Source organism: Perissodus microlepis, chromosome 5 (assembly GCF_051167445.1).
Source record: "Perissodus microlepis isolate ML-2025 ecotype Zambia chromosome 5, ASM5116744v1, whole genome shotgun sequence".
NCBI classification, from domain to species: domain Eukaryota; kingdom Metazoa; phylum Chordata; class Actinopteri; order Cichliformes; family Cichlidae; genus Perissodus; species Perissodus microlepis.
Genome location: NC_140465.1, coordinates 26,113,967 through 26,130,747, shown reverse-complemented (window position 1 = coordinate 26,130,747; position 16,781 = coordinate 26,113,967). Strand labels below are relative to the sequence as shown.

Below are 16,781 nucleotides of genomic sequence, written 5' to 3'. Positions count from 1 at the left end.
GCCATAATTTTTAATGTAACCAATAAATGGTCATACTGTTGTTACATTAGCCTCTAACCTGTTATTTTCTCATATAGGAAATAATAACACAAATATCTGTATTTAATAACCTATAGGTGTGAGCAGCTGTGTTGCAATAAATGTTACCGTATTTCCCGGACTACAAAGCGCACCTGAATATTAGCCGCACAAGCTAAAATCAGGTGAAAATCCTGTTTTGTACATACATTAGCCGCACCTGACTAAAAGCCGCAGGTGTTTCAATGTTGACTTATCATATGTAAGAGAATATGCACAAAGGGAATTGTCAGGAAAGGGATGGCTGTTTGGAGACACACCCCTTTTATTAATATTTTGAAAAACAAGTTATGGGTACATATTTGCATAACTTTTTAGGTATATGTACAAGTACCGGTAATTACAAGTACGAAACATGTACTGTGCTTCATATATGAGTAACAAATGTAGAACATAACAATAACCTACAGCACACCAGAAAAATAGATTCGGACTACCTTTTAGGCTCAGGTGCAGTGACACGGCTTTAACAAGAAGAAAAGTCAGTCATTCACCACCATCTTTCTCTTCTTCCTGCGCACTAAAACCACCAAAGTCCTCTTCTCCAGTGTCGGATACGAACAGGCTCAGGATGGCTTCGTCATCCACTCTCAGCTTCTTTCCTTCGTTGTCACTTTCAAAACCAAAGAAATCCTCGTTGTCAGAGTCGAACACCCTCTGAAGGGCCGTGGCGGTGTCCTCCTCTCCATCATGCAGCATTCCAGCCCTTCGAAATCCGTTGGTGATCATTGATGTTTTCACACTTTTCCACGCTGTCAGATTCCACCGGTGGAGTTGAGCATAACTTGCTTTTCGCAAGTTTATCGCCGCTCATCATCCACGCCTCCTGCTGAACGGGTAGCGCTACTTTAAAGTTTGTTTTTCACGCTACTTGTACGGCACTATGTTGTCTGGCGGATGGACATGTGACCAACATACCACTCTTGAACCCCGATACTGTGTGTCTGATCACATGCCCTTCCGCCAGGCAACGTAGTGGCGTACAAAAAACAAAACAAATCCTCTTACGATATCACAAAAATCATGGACAATCCATAGAAAAGCCGCACCTGACTAAAAGCCGCAGGGTTCAAAGCTTGTGCAAAAAGTAGCGGCTTATAGCCCGACAATTACGGTACTTTTTTTCACGTCACCCTTTCATTTAAGTATATTTTTAGGAAATGTTTTGTAGGAAATGTAGGAAATTCTTTTTATCTTCTAACAGCCAAAAAGGGGCCAAAACAACAAAATAACTTTAATATTTTTAATTAAAATGTGGATAAGTGTGGAGTTTTTAAATATAACCCTTTCAACCTCAGAAGGACTGGTCTTTGTTGTGTTTGTCATGTCACTGTTTTATGGCTTTAAAAATAGCAGAAAAGGTTGGAAACTTCCCATACTGTGGGTTTTTCTAAACTGTTGGATATTATAGAGAGAGATGGATAATGGCGGCCAATTCTCAAGTGTAAAAGAACTAGCTGTGGCACATCCATCTTTGTTAGATTCAATTTGTGGCTGTAAATGGTGGAACTTTGCAGAATTTTTTTTTTCCAAATTTTTTTACATTTGAGGGGCATCAGACTAAGGCAACTGTAAAAGCTTCCTGCAGTTGTTAGACTCATTTCTGCCTTACCTGACAGGCATTTACCCAACACTGCCATTCACAATGACTTACAGTGAGTCCAACACCAACACAAGCTTAACTTTTATGTAAGCCAACATTATGTTCATCCAAGAACAATCAGAATTAAGGACAACATACAATAAATGATCAGAATCAGATTCAGAATACTTTAATAATCCCTAAGAAAACTTTGTAGTGTGCAGTTGCTCCAAGACCATAAGAACAGTAACAGACTGGACTAAAATAAATAATATTACAAAGTCACAAAATTTAAGAAATGACTCTAATATATACAAATAGCTCAATTATAAATATCCAGAATATTACAAATATATATGATATTTTACTCTAAACTGTAAAACTCTACTCATATATGTACGTAAATAGTAAGTAGCCATGAAGTAAAAATGTGGAAAGTGTAAGGTGGAAAGAAAAATCTGAAGTTAAAGGCCTTATCCTGCCCTTGACCTAAACAAAAGCAGGACTTGGCAGCAAAGCTTACTGGTTTATGTTTTGGGAACTAGCTTCCTAAAATGAGACTAGAGAAAGAGATTAAAGTCTCCAAACCAAGAGTAACAAGTATGCACACAGACACAAATGCACACATAGAAGCACACATGAAATCTTGCACATTGCAGTTTGTTGTCCCTTCTGGCACACTGTCTCTTTCTTCTTATCATTTAGAACAATTCACACCCCTCAGTGTATGTACGTGCAACTGTGTGTAAGTATTGTGTTCAAGGGTCTAGTGCATGTGTCTGTGTGTAACTGCGTGTTTCTGCTTTTATGTGTAACGCATTGTGTGAATTGGTGAGTTCGACTGTTTGACAGCTTCACTCCCAGATGAGATGTCTGACACCTCTTCTCTGTCTGTATACCTCCATGAAGACATGTGAAAGCCTGCCTCATCCTGAAAACCCCACTGATACACTCACACTCTTGTTACTAGGTAGATTTTAATGAGTCAACTGTCTTTGTACACAAGTAGTCCTGTCTGTGCTTTCCTGTACAGACAGGATCTTCATTGCTCAGTATCTTTTGACCCCACAGTTTATAATTTGATTAACAACCTTTTACACTGATAACCATTCACTTCACTCCAACTCATTGGATTTGAAATGCAGTGTACTCAAGCTGTTCGTAAACACCGTTTTTATGTTTCAAAAAAACTGCAGTCCATAATAAAATATTTGTGATCAGTGATCAGATTTAGTCCATCAGTTATTCAAATATATTCCATTGGCAGAATTTCTTAATATACAACACAATCATTAAACAGTTTTGATTAATTAAAAACTGAAGCATTGAGGACATTGCTTTATAATAGACTAATAGATAGTAAAGTAATCCACCTTGAGACTAATAAATCCAGAAGAAATCACGTCTTCTGAGCAAGTGTCAATACAGTCAACTGATCTTAGTTGAACTTAAGGGTTGAAAGTAAAGATGTGTTCATTACAGGAATGGATACCAAATGTCTGGAAGAAGACATAATTTACTGTAAAATATCCTTAAATGATAAATACACAGAATGCGAGTCTTGCTGAACTTTGAATCAAATCATTAACACAGATAAAAGTTTCTCCCTTACTAGAGACAGTTGGTCCATTGACATTGAATTGGTAACTGACTTTGTAAGCTAATAAAATTTTATGTTTGAGGCTTTTCATTCCAGTGAGTTTGATTTGGATGTAGCGTTCCCAGCAGTGAGTCAGAAAATCTGCCCATAGCCCAAGAAAATCACAGTGGCTGCTGTCTTTTTTTTAATCTCAGCAGTTGTTCCATTATTCACTGACTACAGGGTGCTTCAAGATGTATCTCTACATGACATTATTACAGCTTGTCTGTCTCCCATTCATCTTAGGATGACACTGGTTTCATTTTACAAATTCCAGCTGAGCTGCACAATAATATGGCAATACCTAAAAGTCGTAGGTTGTCGTTAAACTTTCAATATGCGTAGTTGATGTTGAACTGCTAATTAAGACAGAGGCTCTGTTTTACTTACACGTTTCTCAGGAAATCACATTACGTATGACGTTATGTCCTCATTTTCATGTGATAAAACAGTTGATCAATATCGGCTGGCCGAGACTATATCTATGTTAAAAGAAGAATTCTTTTAAAATAAGAATTCTTTTAACATACACTGGTATTGCTGCATGTCAGCAAAATCTTTCATTCTTTCACACTATAAGAAATATTGTGAAATATCCTATCATAGCTAATAGTTGCAAATGTCCTCCATTTATCAAGTTTTCCAGATCAAACAGTGTTTCTCACACTGCCTCAAAGGGAGAAAAAAGCCTATAATTAAATTTCAGGTAATTGAATATTTCTACCTTCTGAGACATTTGAAACTTTTGGACTCAAGAAATTTAATTAAATCATGAGAAGCTGAACTGTAATTTAGTGTAATTTAATATACTTCTCTTTACTTCTGATTCTGATTCCATAGTTCGTTTTACTCCCTCCCTTTAATATTTAGTTTCACTGAACCTGAGATGCACTATTTAGTCATTACATTGCACATCGGCCTTTTTGCTTATGTCTATCTCAATTTGTGTTTTTGAACTGGTACTCTGTATTCGAGTGCTAACTGCTCTTTTGGGGGTTATTAGAAATGGACTCAATGATTGTGTGGATTCATTTTCTGGAAAGTTGACTTTCTTTACAACCTAAGACATTTCAGTGAGATTGACAATTAGATGGTAATGTCAGAAAACAATGAACATTTTTATTTTATTGTAATATTGTAATATAATTACTATAAATACATTTCATGCTTCTAAAATAGTTTATAATCTCTGCTGTAATACCTATACTTTATTAATACTTTTGCCACATACATATGTTTGCGAACCAGTTATTTGAATATAATTGTATGTACATTCTTCAAATATGAATAGAATAGAATAGAATAGAATGCCTTTATTGTCACTATACAGTTGTACAATGAGATACAGAGCATCTCCTACTCAGTGTAAACATGCTGGGGGGGGGGGTACAGTTCTGCAGCGCTATGTACATATGGACAATACATATTTGTGTACTTTATTTGAGTACATATTTGAGTACATATTTGTGTTGTAATGTATTATTACACTTTGTGTACTTGGTGTCTTTTCAGTTCCTGGATCAGTGCCTATGGAATCTCTGCAGAATACGCCATATGAAGAAAAGATCTTCATGCAGTGGAAAGCTCCCAATGAGACCAATGGAATCATCAAGTTGTATGAGGTCAGTGAAAGACTTCAAAGAACATCAATGGGAGTTTTAAAAATGAGCAGATGCACGGGTAGATAGATTGAAGGAAGGACAAAAGCAAGCGAGGGAGGAAGGAAAATGAAATTTAAACATCCAGTTGCTTACAAAACATCAAACACAAAAAATAACAAATACAGATGTAATTGGGCACACCACAGTAATATTGTAACAGAATTATGGAAAGGTGAAAAACTTGTAGTGATGTAACAGTTTCAAATTATTCTAACCACTGTGCATAGTGTATACTGAAGTACAAGGTACTGCACAAAAGTACCCCAAAAGAAGTGTAAATGTGTAGGGATCAGTGGCTTAGTGCTGGTTTGCAGAGTCCTGCTGAAATACCAATATGTGTCTTTCCCTGTCTCCTATATTAAGATGCTTTAATGATTAAACGTATGAAACACAGCAATTAGTAAAAAAGCAATTCTTTTTTTAATACATGACAACATTTTCTCGAGTATCAGATCTTTACAAAAATCACGCAGGCAAGTTCTGAGTCTGTGGTTGTGTTTTTGTGTTTTATAGTGACAGAGGGGTGCATGATTGTGCATTAGGCAAACTTGTCAGTACGCATTTGTTCATTTGCCTTTAAACTTATATGAACTTCAGTGACACCCCAGTCTAAATACATAGGGTTTAATGTGATATCAGCCCACCTTTTGCAGCTATAGAAGCTTCAACTTTTCTGGGGAGGCTTTCCACAAAGTTAAGGAGTATGTTTATGGAAATTTTTGACCATTCTTCCAGAAGTGCATTTGTGAGGTCAGACACTGATGTTGGACAAGCCGGCCTGGCTCACAGTCTCTGCTCTGTTGGGTTGAGGTCAGGACTCTGTGCAGTCCCCTCTCCACCAAATTTTATACTTGTCACAATACAGTCAAACAAGTACCATTCTTCTGGCATTTAGTTCCACTTTGTCGTAATCCCAGCAGTAGTAGTTTTGAAAATCAAGCGTCTAAAGCAGGGGTCTGCAACCTTTAACACCCAAAGAGCCACTTGGACCCGGTTTCCACGCAAAAGAAAACACTGGGAGCCGCAAATACTTTTTGAAATCTAAAATGAAGATAACACTGCATATTTTTTTTTTTACCTTTATGCTTTGTGTGAACAACTAAAGTAAGTAAGTAAAGTTTATTTATTAAGCGCTTTTCACAGACAGGCAGTCACAAAGCGCTGTACACAAATATTAAAATAAACAATACAATCAATAGACATTATACACAATGTAAAAGATCAAATGTAAATAATGTAAAGAATATAAAATACGTAGATCAACAAAAGGCTTGTTTGAACAGAAAAGTTTTTAACGGCTTTTTAAAAGAATCCACAGAGCAACTAAGGTGTGTTGCTTATGAAATCCATGAAGTGCTACAGAGAAAATTACATTTTATTTATGTAATTAACACATTTTGAACTCTTAAAGAAATATAACAAAAGGAAAAACACCCAGCTGAACTAAAATGATCCAGCAAACAAAAACTGTTGTGAGCCACCACCCTTATATCGCCTTTGGGCTTTTGGAGCCTTGACCTGACTTTTAAAAAATAATTGGAAAAAAAGCACTATGCTGCTAAAAAAAAAAAAAATAGATATTTGCAAAATTCTGCCTAAATATGTATTTTACCTGATTAATGTGTGTGGCGGGGCGTGGTCTGCAGCGCCGCTGCAGGGGAGTCGGACGCACCTGAGCGGCACCCGCAATCACGCCTCGCCGCCTTAAAGTCTGTGCTCTCTATGTTGTTGTGTTGGTATGTGTCGGGCTGTATGCGTACAGCAACCGTGTGTGAAAAGCGGTCAGTAAAGAGATGCTGAAAAGCATGTTAATGGAAACATCGCCGGGTCTGCCGTGATATGTTTACAATAAGACTTATGGTCCCGAACCTCTGCGCACAGTGTCTGCAAATCGGGGCTGTACGAAGTCACTTTCATCTTTACGCAGGACTGTAAGCTGTCATCTGTGAGGCGCGAGCGGTGTTTGTTTTTAACATAGTTCACGGTGGAGAACAGCTGCTGATATAATGTGGATCCAAAGATCCATAATTGGCCTACCTGGGGTCGAAAGTCTCGATAAATGCACAGCGTTTGGGCGGGTATACCGGCTTCCGCGAGTGTGACGCTTATTTTGAGCAATGAAAAAATAATAAGATATAATTTTATTTTTATATTTCAAAATCACAATAATCTTCCAATTTAGAACTACAAGTTAAAAAAAAGAACTAAACACAAATAAAATACACTTCAGCTAAATACCAATTTATTTTCCCAAACCACCCGGAGCCGCAAAATAAAGACTAAAGAGCCGCATGCGGCTCCGGAGCCGCGGGTTGTCGACCCCTGGTCTAAAGCCTAGGTGCCTGTTATTGTTTTATAAACACGCTGGAGCCTTAAATGTCAGGATACTGAATGAAATTACTTAAATGTAAGATACCTTAATTATTTACATATAAAGAAAAATCAATCCTCATTATACTTTCTAAGATGTTTGTTAAATTTGCCAAATACAGCCTGTAGCACATCGACGCTTGCTAACAGGCACAACATTCAAGAGCTTTTACTCCCTAAATGGATATCTTTCTGGAATTAAACCACTGAGTTGTGACTACTGTAAAGCAGAGGGTTGCAAGCATGATCCCAGTTTGAGTCTGATCTTGTGTCTCATTTCACCTTGGCTGACCTTTTTTGCAGCTTTCTCTCTTACCATAGCTACAGAAACAATATTTGGCTTGTTTGTTTTGGACCGAGATAGATAGTGGTTTAAGGAAAGAGAGGAACTCTTTAAAACACATTAATTTGTAAAACTAATTAGATACGTCATGTTTAACGATATGAAATAAGACAAGTTAAGATGAACTGAGAATGAAATATATAATTTAAAAAAAATGATGTTCAGATTAATGTGGTGTTTAACTGAGGCACTCTTCACAATGCAGCTACAGCTGTTCAGATTCAGATTTGTCACTCGTGGCATCCCATTTCTATCTGTCTGAGACTGGCTTGTTGTGATGTGTTTATTTCAGTGCTTGTTTTGTGCTGTGTTGTATATACCAATTCCACCAAAAGGAAAGTATAAACACTTGCGCAATAAGCCCCATCTCATACTGCATCTCAGAGTTTGTGGATGGGGCTGAAGTCCCTAAACGAGGGCTTGAAACCAGTCTAGAAAATGTTGTTTTCTGTAGCATTACGATTCTCTTCATTTGTACTAAGGGGCTATCCCAAACCAAGGAACACCGCCCCAAAGGAGGCTGTCTTTATGCTTTTGGACCTACGTACATACAGTGTATACTGTATGTACGTTTGTACATAAGAATGTATATTATCCATTAAACCGCTGTCTTCAGCTGGATTGGGCTGGAGTATATACCAGCTAAGATGGGGCGAGAAAAGGGATATACCCTAGATAGGTTACTCATCACAGGGCTAACACAAACAACCATTCACAACCCACATTCACACATTTTGGCTTCTGGACTTTTGTAGCCAATTTCAAATCACCAGTTTAACTAATATTAACCCTCTCGAGGCAGGCGTTGCCAATTTGCAACAGTTAAAAACTAACAACCCGATTACCCCACATACATATTTTATGAGTTTTTTTTACTCAGAAGTACCACTGCAGGACTTGGTTGTGCATTAGCAACAAAAAGTTTAATTTGAGCCTGAGAGGGTTAATGTCTTTGGACTGTGGGAGGAAGCTGGTGTACCTGGAAAATTCTAACTCCGCAAATGGATTCAAAACCAGGACTTTATTGCTATTACTAACCATCACACCCCTGTGCCTTGTGCATTCTTCTGCTCCCAAGTGCCATATAGGAGAAAAAAATGCAATAATTAAAAAAAACCTTTTTAGCCGGATGTCTTGTTTGTTTTTCATTCATATGGTCTTATTTTAAAACTAGGTGATACAGGGAAACACAAGAACAGTCTTTTCTCTCTAACCACTGACAGTTCATATTAGTATCAAATATAGTTTTATCCACGAATAATTGACATTTATGACCATAAATTCAGGATTAAATGTAAATTATCACAAAGGGAAAGTAGAAAGTCTAAGTCGCAAGACAAAGTGGGAGAAAGACTCATTCTTTGACAGTCTTTTATACAGTGGTTGGAACTGAGTGAGATAGGTGTGCGTGCGTGTGTGTGTGTGTGTGTGTGTGTACGTTTATTTGGGTTGAAGTTGAGTCCTCTATCTAATGAATTATTGACCCGTTCTTGGTCTATTGTCTGCCTCTTATATCACTGCATCAAGGAGCTACCTCACATCAAGACCTGAAAGGGCCATTATTGTGTGCGCATCTGAAAGAGGGAGAGAATGAGCTACCAAGGAAAGAGATGGTGCTCTAAAAAAGACCAACTAGTCTCCAAATGTGTGTATTAAGTGTATGAGGACTTTAAAGTGTGTAATCCATAAACTGTGAATAAAGGATAGATGTAACGACTGTTACATAGCCCACCAATTAGTGAAGGTCCACATTTAAACACTGAGGAGAGTGTTCTGACCGTCAGTCTTTTAAAAATATATATTTATAAGAGATGTGGGATAATACTGACTGAGAAACTGAGAAAAGTATACCCTGACTTATTGTCTTCTTAACTATAATTAATAAAGACTATAAATCCATCAGAAAAGGTAGTTATTTCACCATAAATCTAGTAACCAGGAGCTTTGTTCTGCCACAGACAACAACACTGGCTTTTGTCTTTATAACCTATACAGAATTTATTTTCACAGATAGTTACAATTTGTTTTTCACCAAAAAAGGTAGAATATTTGCTGTGCAAGTTAGAAAGTCATCTTTCAAGCCGCATCCAGAACAGCTTAATTTTTGTAGTTAGTTGTAAAATCTGTAAATATTAACCACACACTAAACAGATGTTACAGTTATAAAGCTAGGTTGCTGTAGTTTAGATTAGTAACTAACGTATTGTATATTTTAGCTGTAGATTATTCCGCTTGTCTTGCAGATTTACACATCTTGTAACACAGAAGGCAAATCTTATTTTGGGAGCATCTTCCAAAGATATAATTATCCCTATTTTCTCTCAAACCCCTTATATTTACTACCATCAATCTCCAGTCTCTTCTCTCATTCTACACCTAAAAGACCCCTTAGTACCATGTCTGACACTTCCATTAGACCTCAACCCAGAGCCTGAAAAAACAAAACAAAAAAAAATGTCCTCAGTCTATGAACCTCCTTGGGACCATCATCAGTTTCACCTTGTTTGATATTAATGAAATCAACACCAATCTAAGCTCTCTGCCCTCTCTGCCTGGTAGAGGCGGCACGACTCAGCATCATCTGTTAAACATATCAGAGCCTCAACATAATGCGCTGCTATTAGAGATAATTACTATAATTGCAGCTATTGACAGGATTAAAGGCATCATCTGCAACATCTAAAGGGCCTCTTGTTGTGTCCTATTCTGTTCTGTTGTCTCTTGTGTGTTCCTTTTTTCCCCTCTGCGTCCTTTTCAGGATAGAAACCAGATGAATTACACCTAGGACAAAGAGGGGATTGAGGAGTATGGAGAAAAACTGGGGGGTGGGCTCAGGGTAGATTTGTGGAGGTGGGAAATGGTGCAGAGAGATAAGGAGAATGGGAAGAAGGAAGGCAGAAGTGAGAGAGAGAGATAAAGCATTCAGTGAGCAAGTAAAAATCTGACCAGAAGACATAGTTCTTACCATACAGCAAGATTACAGAAATTAATCAGTGTGCAAATATAATCACTCCATCTCTTGTATCTATTACCGTAATTGCAGCTAATTACAGGATTAAAGGACACATCTGGGTAAGATCTAAAGGGATCCCCCACTCCTCCCTCACTCCCTCTGGTGCTCCATTCATTTGAGAAAATGAGAATAATGTCTGGAGAAAAAGGGATGCAAAAAGAAGTGTAATGTTTGGTTGCAGGTGAGGTAGGAAAGGTAAAAATGAAACGGCATATAATTTATTAATATATATATTGCTCAAAAAAAGAGAACATGACATACAATCAAGTGAAAAAGAAAGTTTTTACAGGATTAATGCAAAAACCCTTAAAAAACTCTGTACACCCTGTGATTCAGTAGCTTATAGAACCATCTTCATCTTTAGCAGCAATAACCAACTAAGAAGTAGTTGGTGTGAGGTACTTTTTAATAAAGGTTGTTGTTGTTGATAATCATTTTATCAAATGCATTTGATTACCAGCAATTGGCTGCAATCATCCTGTTAGTTCCTATGGAAGCAGTAAAGATGTACATAGTTTTTCACAGGACTACAAAAAGTCCTGTGGTAAAAAAAAAACCCATTATTGATAATAGTGATTCATTTGTTAAAATGTGTCATTTCCGGTTTTGGACATTAACTCTTAGATCCACATCTAAGAGGTCCACATGTCTTTGCAGATATTGAAATACATAATAACATCAGACTAACTTAATACAAGGTATTATTCTAATCTTCTTAGATTGGTATGGTGCATTTAATTAGCTCTTAATCTGACTATGGTGCTTGTATTAGCTGATATTTATCCTCAGTAAGAGTACAAATTTTCATCAGTCTTTCCAACCATCCCCATGCACTAAGCACAAGAAAAATCCAGTTAATTGGTTATATGTAACCTCCTTTTTTCTAAAATAAAAAAATCAATAAGCAATTTTTGAGCAAGTCGTTTATTTAAGGTCTTTTCTTCTCCTCCTTGGAAGTTTACAGTGAGTTCAATGCTGAAATATTTATTTTATTTTATTTTTTAACATTGATATTCTGAAATTTGCATGGTAAATTTTAATTGGTACTCAGTTTGGTCGGTAGATGTCAGGCAGTTGGATTTTTTTCTGCAATTAGGTTAAATGTTGGAGTCGTGAATATTGGCTTAAAACTGTTAATTTGAGAACTCTTGATGGATTTTTATTTTTAATGTTCTGCTGGGCATGGAAAAAGGCCAACTTAAATACCTTTGAAAAAGAAAGCCAGTGAACAACTGAAGGCTTCCACTGGTTTATATGAATCTATATTTTCCCTGCAACTTTACCAGGCCTCTGTGAGACCTCAGATAATACACAGTTATTGATGGTTACTGAACTGAGCAGAGGTGCACTCAAAAACACACTTGCACACACACAGATCATGGCCCTGTCAATCCCTTCTTTGATTGCCTCATCAGACCATTCAAGCATCACTGGTCCTCTCTGCTAGTCCTCACCTCCCTGCTGGTCTCTGCAGAGTTATTTCTGAACCCCTGCTTGTTAAACAGATGCTGGTGCTAACATTGATTAGAATCAAGCAGAGTAGCAAATCACGGTTTGACCAACTAGCAAGTGAGAGCATTTTATATTTAGGTCTAATATGAAATGGAATATATATATATTCCATCAGTAGTGAAGAAACAGTTTGTGTTTCAGAATTACAACCTCCTAGAAAATGCTTCAGGTATATGGATAATAAAAGTTAATATGGTTCCATTTCATTTTCTTAAAATTAATGTCAAGCATTAATTGAAAAGCTACTAATTAATACATTTAATTAGTCCTTAACAGCAGAAACTGTAGATCAGAAATCAGTCATTATGCATTCTTTTAAAGGCAACAATAAATGTATCATGACTGCCCAACTCCATGCAATGATGCATTTCAGGTCTGACCCACATTCCCAAAATCCATCTGCAAGATTGGGGTAAGAATATGAGTGTTTCCTGACAAACCTCTGAGTTGTTTAATCCAACACACCGAAGAAATTGGTGACTAGTATGGTATGTAGTTATTCTTGTCTGGTCCTGTGTGCAAATAACTTTACCTTCCAACTCTCTGCGGATAGAGGTTTTAATCAATCACAAAAATAAATACTGGCAACCAGTCTGGCATTTAATTCAGTTAGTTACTCTGTTCCAAGCTGTGGATTTCTCTAGATACAGCTGACCATGTAGTACAGTAACATTCTCTCCCCATATTGCTGTTTTCTGAACAAAGAAATGATTCCTTCTCATTAGGAGAACATCAGTTGCATAGCATGATCTTGGTATTCGTTCTCTCTACTATTTACTGAGGACCAGTTGATGCCATATCAATAAGTGCATGTAAATTCTCCATTGGTGTTATCCTCCCCAGTATCGCACCAAAGCATGTGACAGATCTGCCACTCCCCTATGATGTCAGTGTTGTGTTTTTTCCTCAAATAAGTTTAAAAGAAATGGACGTAATACAAACAATGGATGTAATATACTTAACAATTAAACACATAGCGAAGACCCAAGTCTCCTGTAAAAGTGCAACAAACCCCATGACCTTTAAATACGGGGTTTTATATTAATTCAGCAAACTTTCATGCGTATTGTTGAAGCCACCACCCTCAGTTATTGAAGCGAGAGTGGCCTCCCACTGACCCACCAAAGTCTATAGAGGGTCTCTACCTGGAGTATCTAATGAGTTATAACAGCTATTTCTGCTTAATATTAATAATATTCAAAGCAGCCTATAAATGAATTCAAGAAAGAAATGAGTGTTCTGACATAAATGACTAAATTCTGAAAATCATATTCAAAATTACAGATTTTGTAGAAGAAATACAACAACAGTAAAGGAACAATCTGTTCATTTTGCAGCAAAATTCATTGAAGTCATAGTTGCCTAGTAATTCTAGACTTTGAGTTATGACTTATGCCATAGAGCATTTAATATAGAAGATGAAAAGACAGGTTAAGGGAAACTGTTCACACACATAAATGCCCCAGGGCTGCCTTGCATTCTTCTTTTTTCCCACACGATCTGAAGTATTTCAAAAGGTGAGAAGTATGGGAAGGAAGGGAGAAAGAAAAATGACAAATAAATTGAACAAGCATGCAGATCTTAATTTTTTCCCCCCACTTTCACAGTGTAAACAGAGCCAGAATCAAGACATAAATGCTAAAGAAGCAATCTCATCTAAGCCATTAACTTCTATCCATCTTGTGTTTTACCCTTATCTTTTCTCTCTCTCTCTGTGTATTGTTTTTCTTTTTTGTCAATAATGGGCTATATTTAGTGTAGCTTGAAAGTCCTTAAGCTGATGACCCCATTTACTCTGTCACACTGCCTGTCTGGCCTGTAGGGGTATGGCCTAGTATCACATACACCTTTGTCAGTCTATGTGCCCTTCACTACACTGCATGCAGCCTCTTTTCTTTTGCATGTGTGTGTATTTGAAATATTTATTATTTTTATGATTTTACTTTATCATGGTGATAGTCACACCATAACACTAAATATATATATATATAACGAGAACATATATCCCAATTTGTCACAGTTTTTCAACTGCATATTCATGCCCTCAAACTTTAACTTTGTCCTTATCTGATTTATCCAGTAAGATAAAGTTATCTCACTAAAAGCTGCCATAAATGTTGCAGTGATGGAATCAGACATATCGGTCTGCAACTGAATGGGGTCATCTTTGCAATTAAATGCAATCTATTTATGATAATAGAGCAGTTTACTGTATTATCAGATAAATGTGCTGTCTACATAGACAGAAATGCACATTTAACCATTGTTTTTCTGTCCAGCAACCTTCCTGCACTATAGGATTATAACCAGAACACAACCAGTCGAATGCCCTTGAGTTAAGACTCATTCTGACTGATGTCAACATATTGGCAGGTCTTTGTATTTATAGATTAGATAGCAATTATTCGCAAACCTCACTCTCTCTGGGAGTGATTGCAGTTTGCCCAAATCAGACTCTGACTGTTTGCATCAGATTGCATTCTGTTGTGCAACCTATGCAATTACTTTGTGATCAAAAGTGGTTGTGAGCATGCAACACCCTCAGGCTCTGAGCAAACTTTTAGTCACCACAAAATACAAGAATATGAAACAGAACCCCCACAATCACTAGAAAGCCACTGATTTTATTTTATTTATTTATTTTTTGGTTGATACATGAAGGTTATTGTCCTATAATTACTCATGTGAGTATTTTTACACTAGGTGTGTGTTCGGTGTTGGATTGTTTTTTGGTTGAACTGAGTTAATGTGTGTTTGTTTGGCTAATGTTATCTCAAGATGGTGTTACATGAAACGAGCCCTATAATTGATAGTATTCTCAAAGCATTTAAATAATTTTATTATTATGATATTTCATGTCCCTGTATCAATACAATATCCCCATGCAAAATATTGCAATATTATCCTGTACTATTTTTTTCCCATCCATAGTGTTCAGTATCTTCCATATCCTCTAAATCCATGAAAATAAGCAACTTGAACTTTTGCACTGATAACTAATTCATATACAACAGCAGTATAGGAGAGTTTTCCAGTTTAACTCTTTCCCCCCCCCTTTTTTTTAGTAACTAAAAATCCATGTTTTGTTTATTGAAAGACTTGGGTTTTCACTTTTATTAAAATGTTTTTTTTTTTTTTTTTAATTTAAATCTATCTATTCAGGATAGTCAGCAACAGTTTGAACTGCACTGTTCTAAAAAAGTGCTACATTAAAAATGTAGGGGTCATTGAGCTCCAAAGCCAGTGGAATAATTTTATCATCATGTCAAAACAATATGTCTAGTAAAAAATGAACCAAGAAACTTTAGCATTAAAACTAACTGAGCAAAAAACACATTAACGTCAGGCAACACAGTAAGCCTATCTAAGCGTACCATGCAGGCCTTGTTGCTACACAGCTACTCCTTTAATACTTGCACACTTCCAAGATAAATGAAAGTAAATGTCCCAAAACCAAAGTCTAAGTAATTATAAGTAAAACAGTAAACTTTGTTGGAAGTAGAGAAAAACTTTAGATAAAACAACTGCCAAAAAAAATAAATCCTGTTAGGCTTTGAGTGAGGTTATTGGCAAAGCAATGAAGCAATGTTGTCTGCTATTTTCTACTTTGGGGAATTTTTTTTCATGTTTATATGCCCCTAAATAATACAATTACAGGTATTGGTGATAACGTGTAATTACAATAATTAGGGGTGTCGTGATATACCAGGACTTTTGATAACCAATAAATTTATATTGCATTCAATGTTAAAATACTGTAAACAATCCACCAACAGCATAGACAGTTTATCATGGCTCTCTTTTTTCCAGCAACTCCACTTGAGCCTCAGCTTATCAACACATTTTATGGCCACCTAAATGGCATCAATTATCTGTTGCTGCTGTAACTTCTGTCATACATTGGGAGATGGATGGATTGGATAGGTTGGATGGGTTGTTGTCCCACAATAGCCCACCCAAGTTAGACAGAGTCACTGACACGAGTGAAGTTAAGCACTATGGACTGTTCATTTTATTACTCTTTTCTTTCTGTTATTTGCTGCCACTCCTCCCCTTTTTGTCTCCTTTCCAAGGATTTAACATGAAAACCTGTAATACTAAACTACTGTGTTCTGTGTTAAAAAATTTTTTTTGCATTATTAAGGATAATTTTAAATGAGCAAAAAACCATTTCGATTGTTTCGACTTTCTAACAAAAAGATTCAGAAAAAATGTGTTACAACAGAAATAGGTGTGATTCCAAAACTAATTCTGTATATATTTTAATTAATTCAGTTATGTCACACTAAGTTAATTAAAAAGTTGAAAAAAGTAAATTAAGTAAAGTATAATTGAACCTTTTATTAAAAAAATATAAATTAGTTATAGAGAACATGCTACAACACAATTCCTTTTTTGCACTTTTAAGCTGTCTCAAATGACTCGCTCCACATTGTTGACCTCAGGGCATTTGCATCCATACCATCTGCTGCCAAACTCTTTGTTCTTCGAATTGATAACAGTGGTTCTTTGGGATCTTGTATTCTCTATGTTTGTATTTTGCATGTTATCACAATGAGATGCTGCAGTCTAACATCTTACGA

At 36.5% G+C, this 16,781-nt stretch overlaps 1 protein-coding gene across 9 annotated transcripts in view; it reads left to right on the top strand.

The window, feature by feature from the left end:
- The window catches only part of ptprt (protein tyrosine phosphatase receptor type T), a 313,327-nt gene that overhangs the window by 148,880 nt on the left and 147,666 nt on the right, over positions 1 to 16,781 (top strand). For all 9 annotated transcript variants that reach the window (XM_084929068.1, XM_084929066.1, XM_084929067.1 and 6 more), the window contains exon 11: positions 4,812 to 4,921. In XM_084929068.1, coding sequence (XP_084785194.1) covers positions 4,812 to 4,921 — 110 coding nt within the window. The remainder of the gene's footprint in view (positions 1 to 4,811; positions 4,922 to 16,781) is intronic.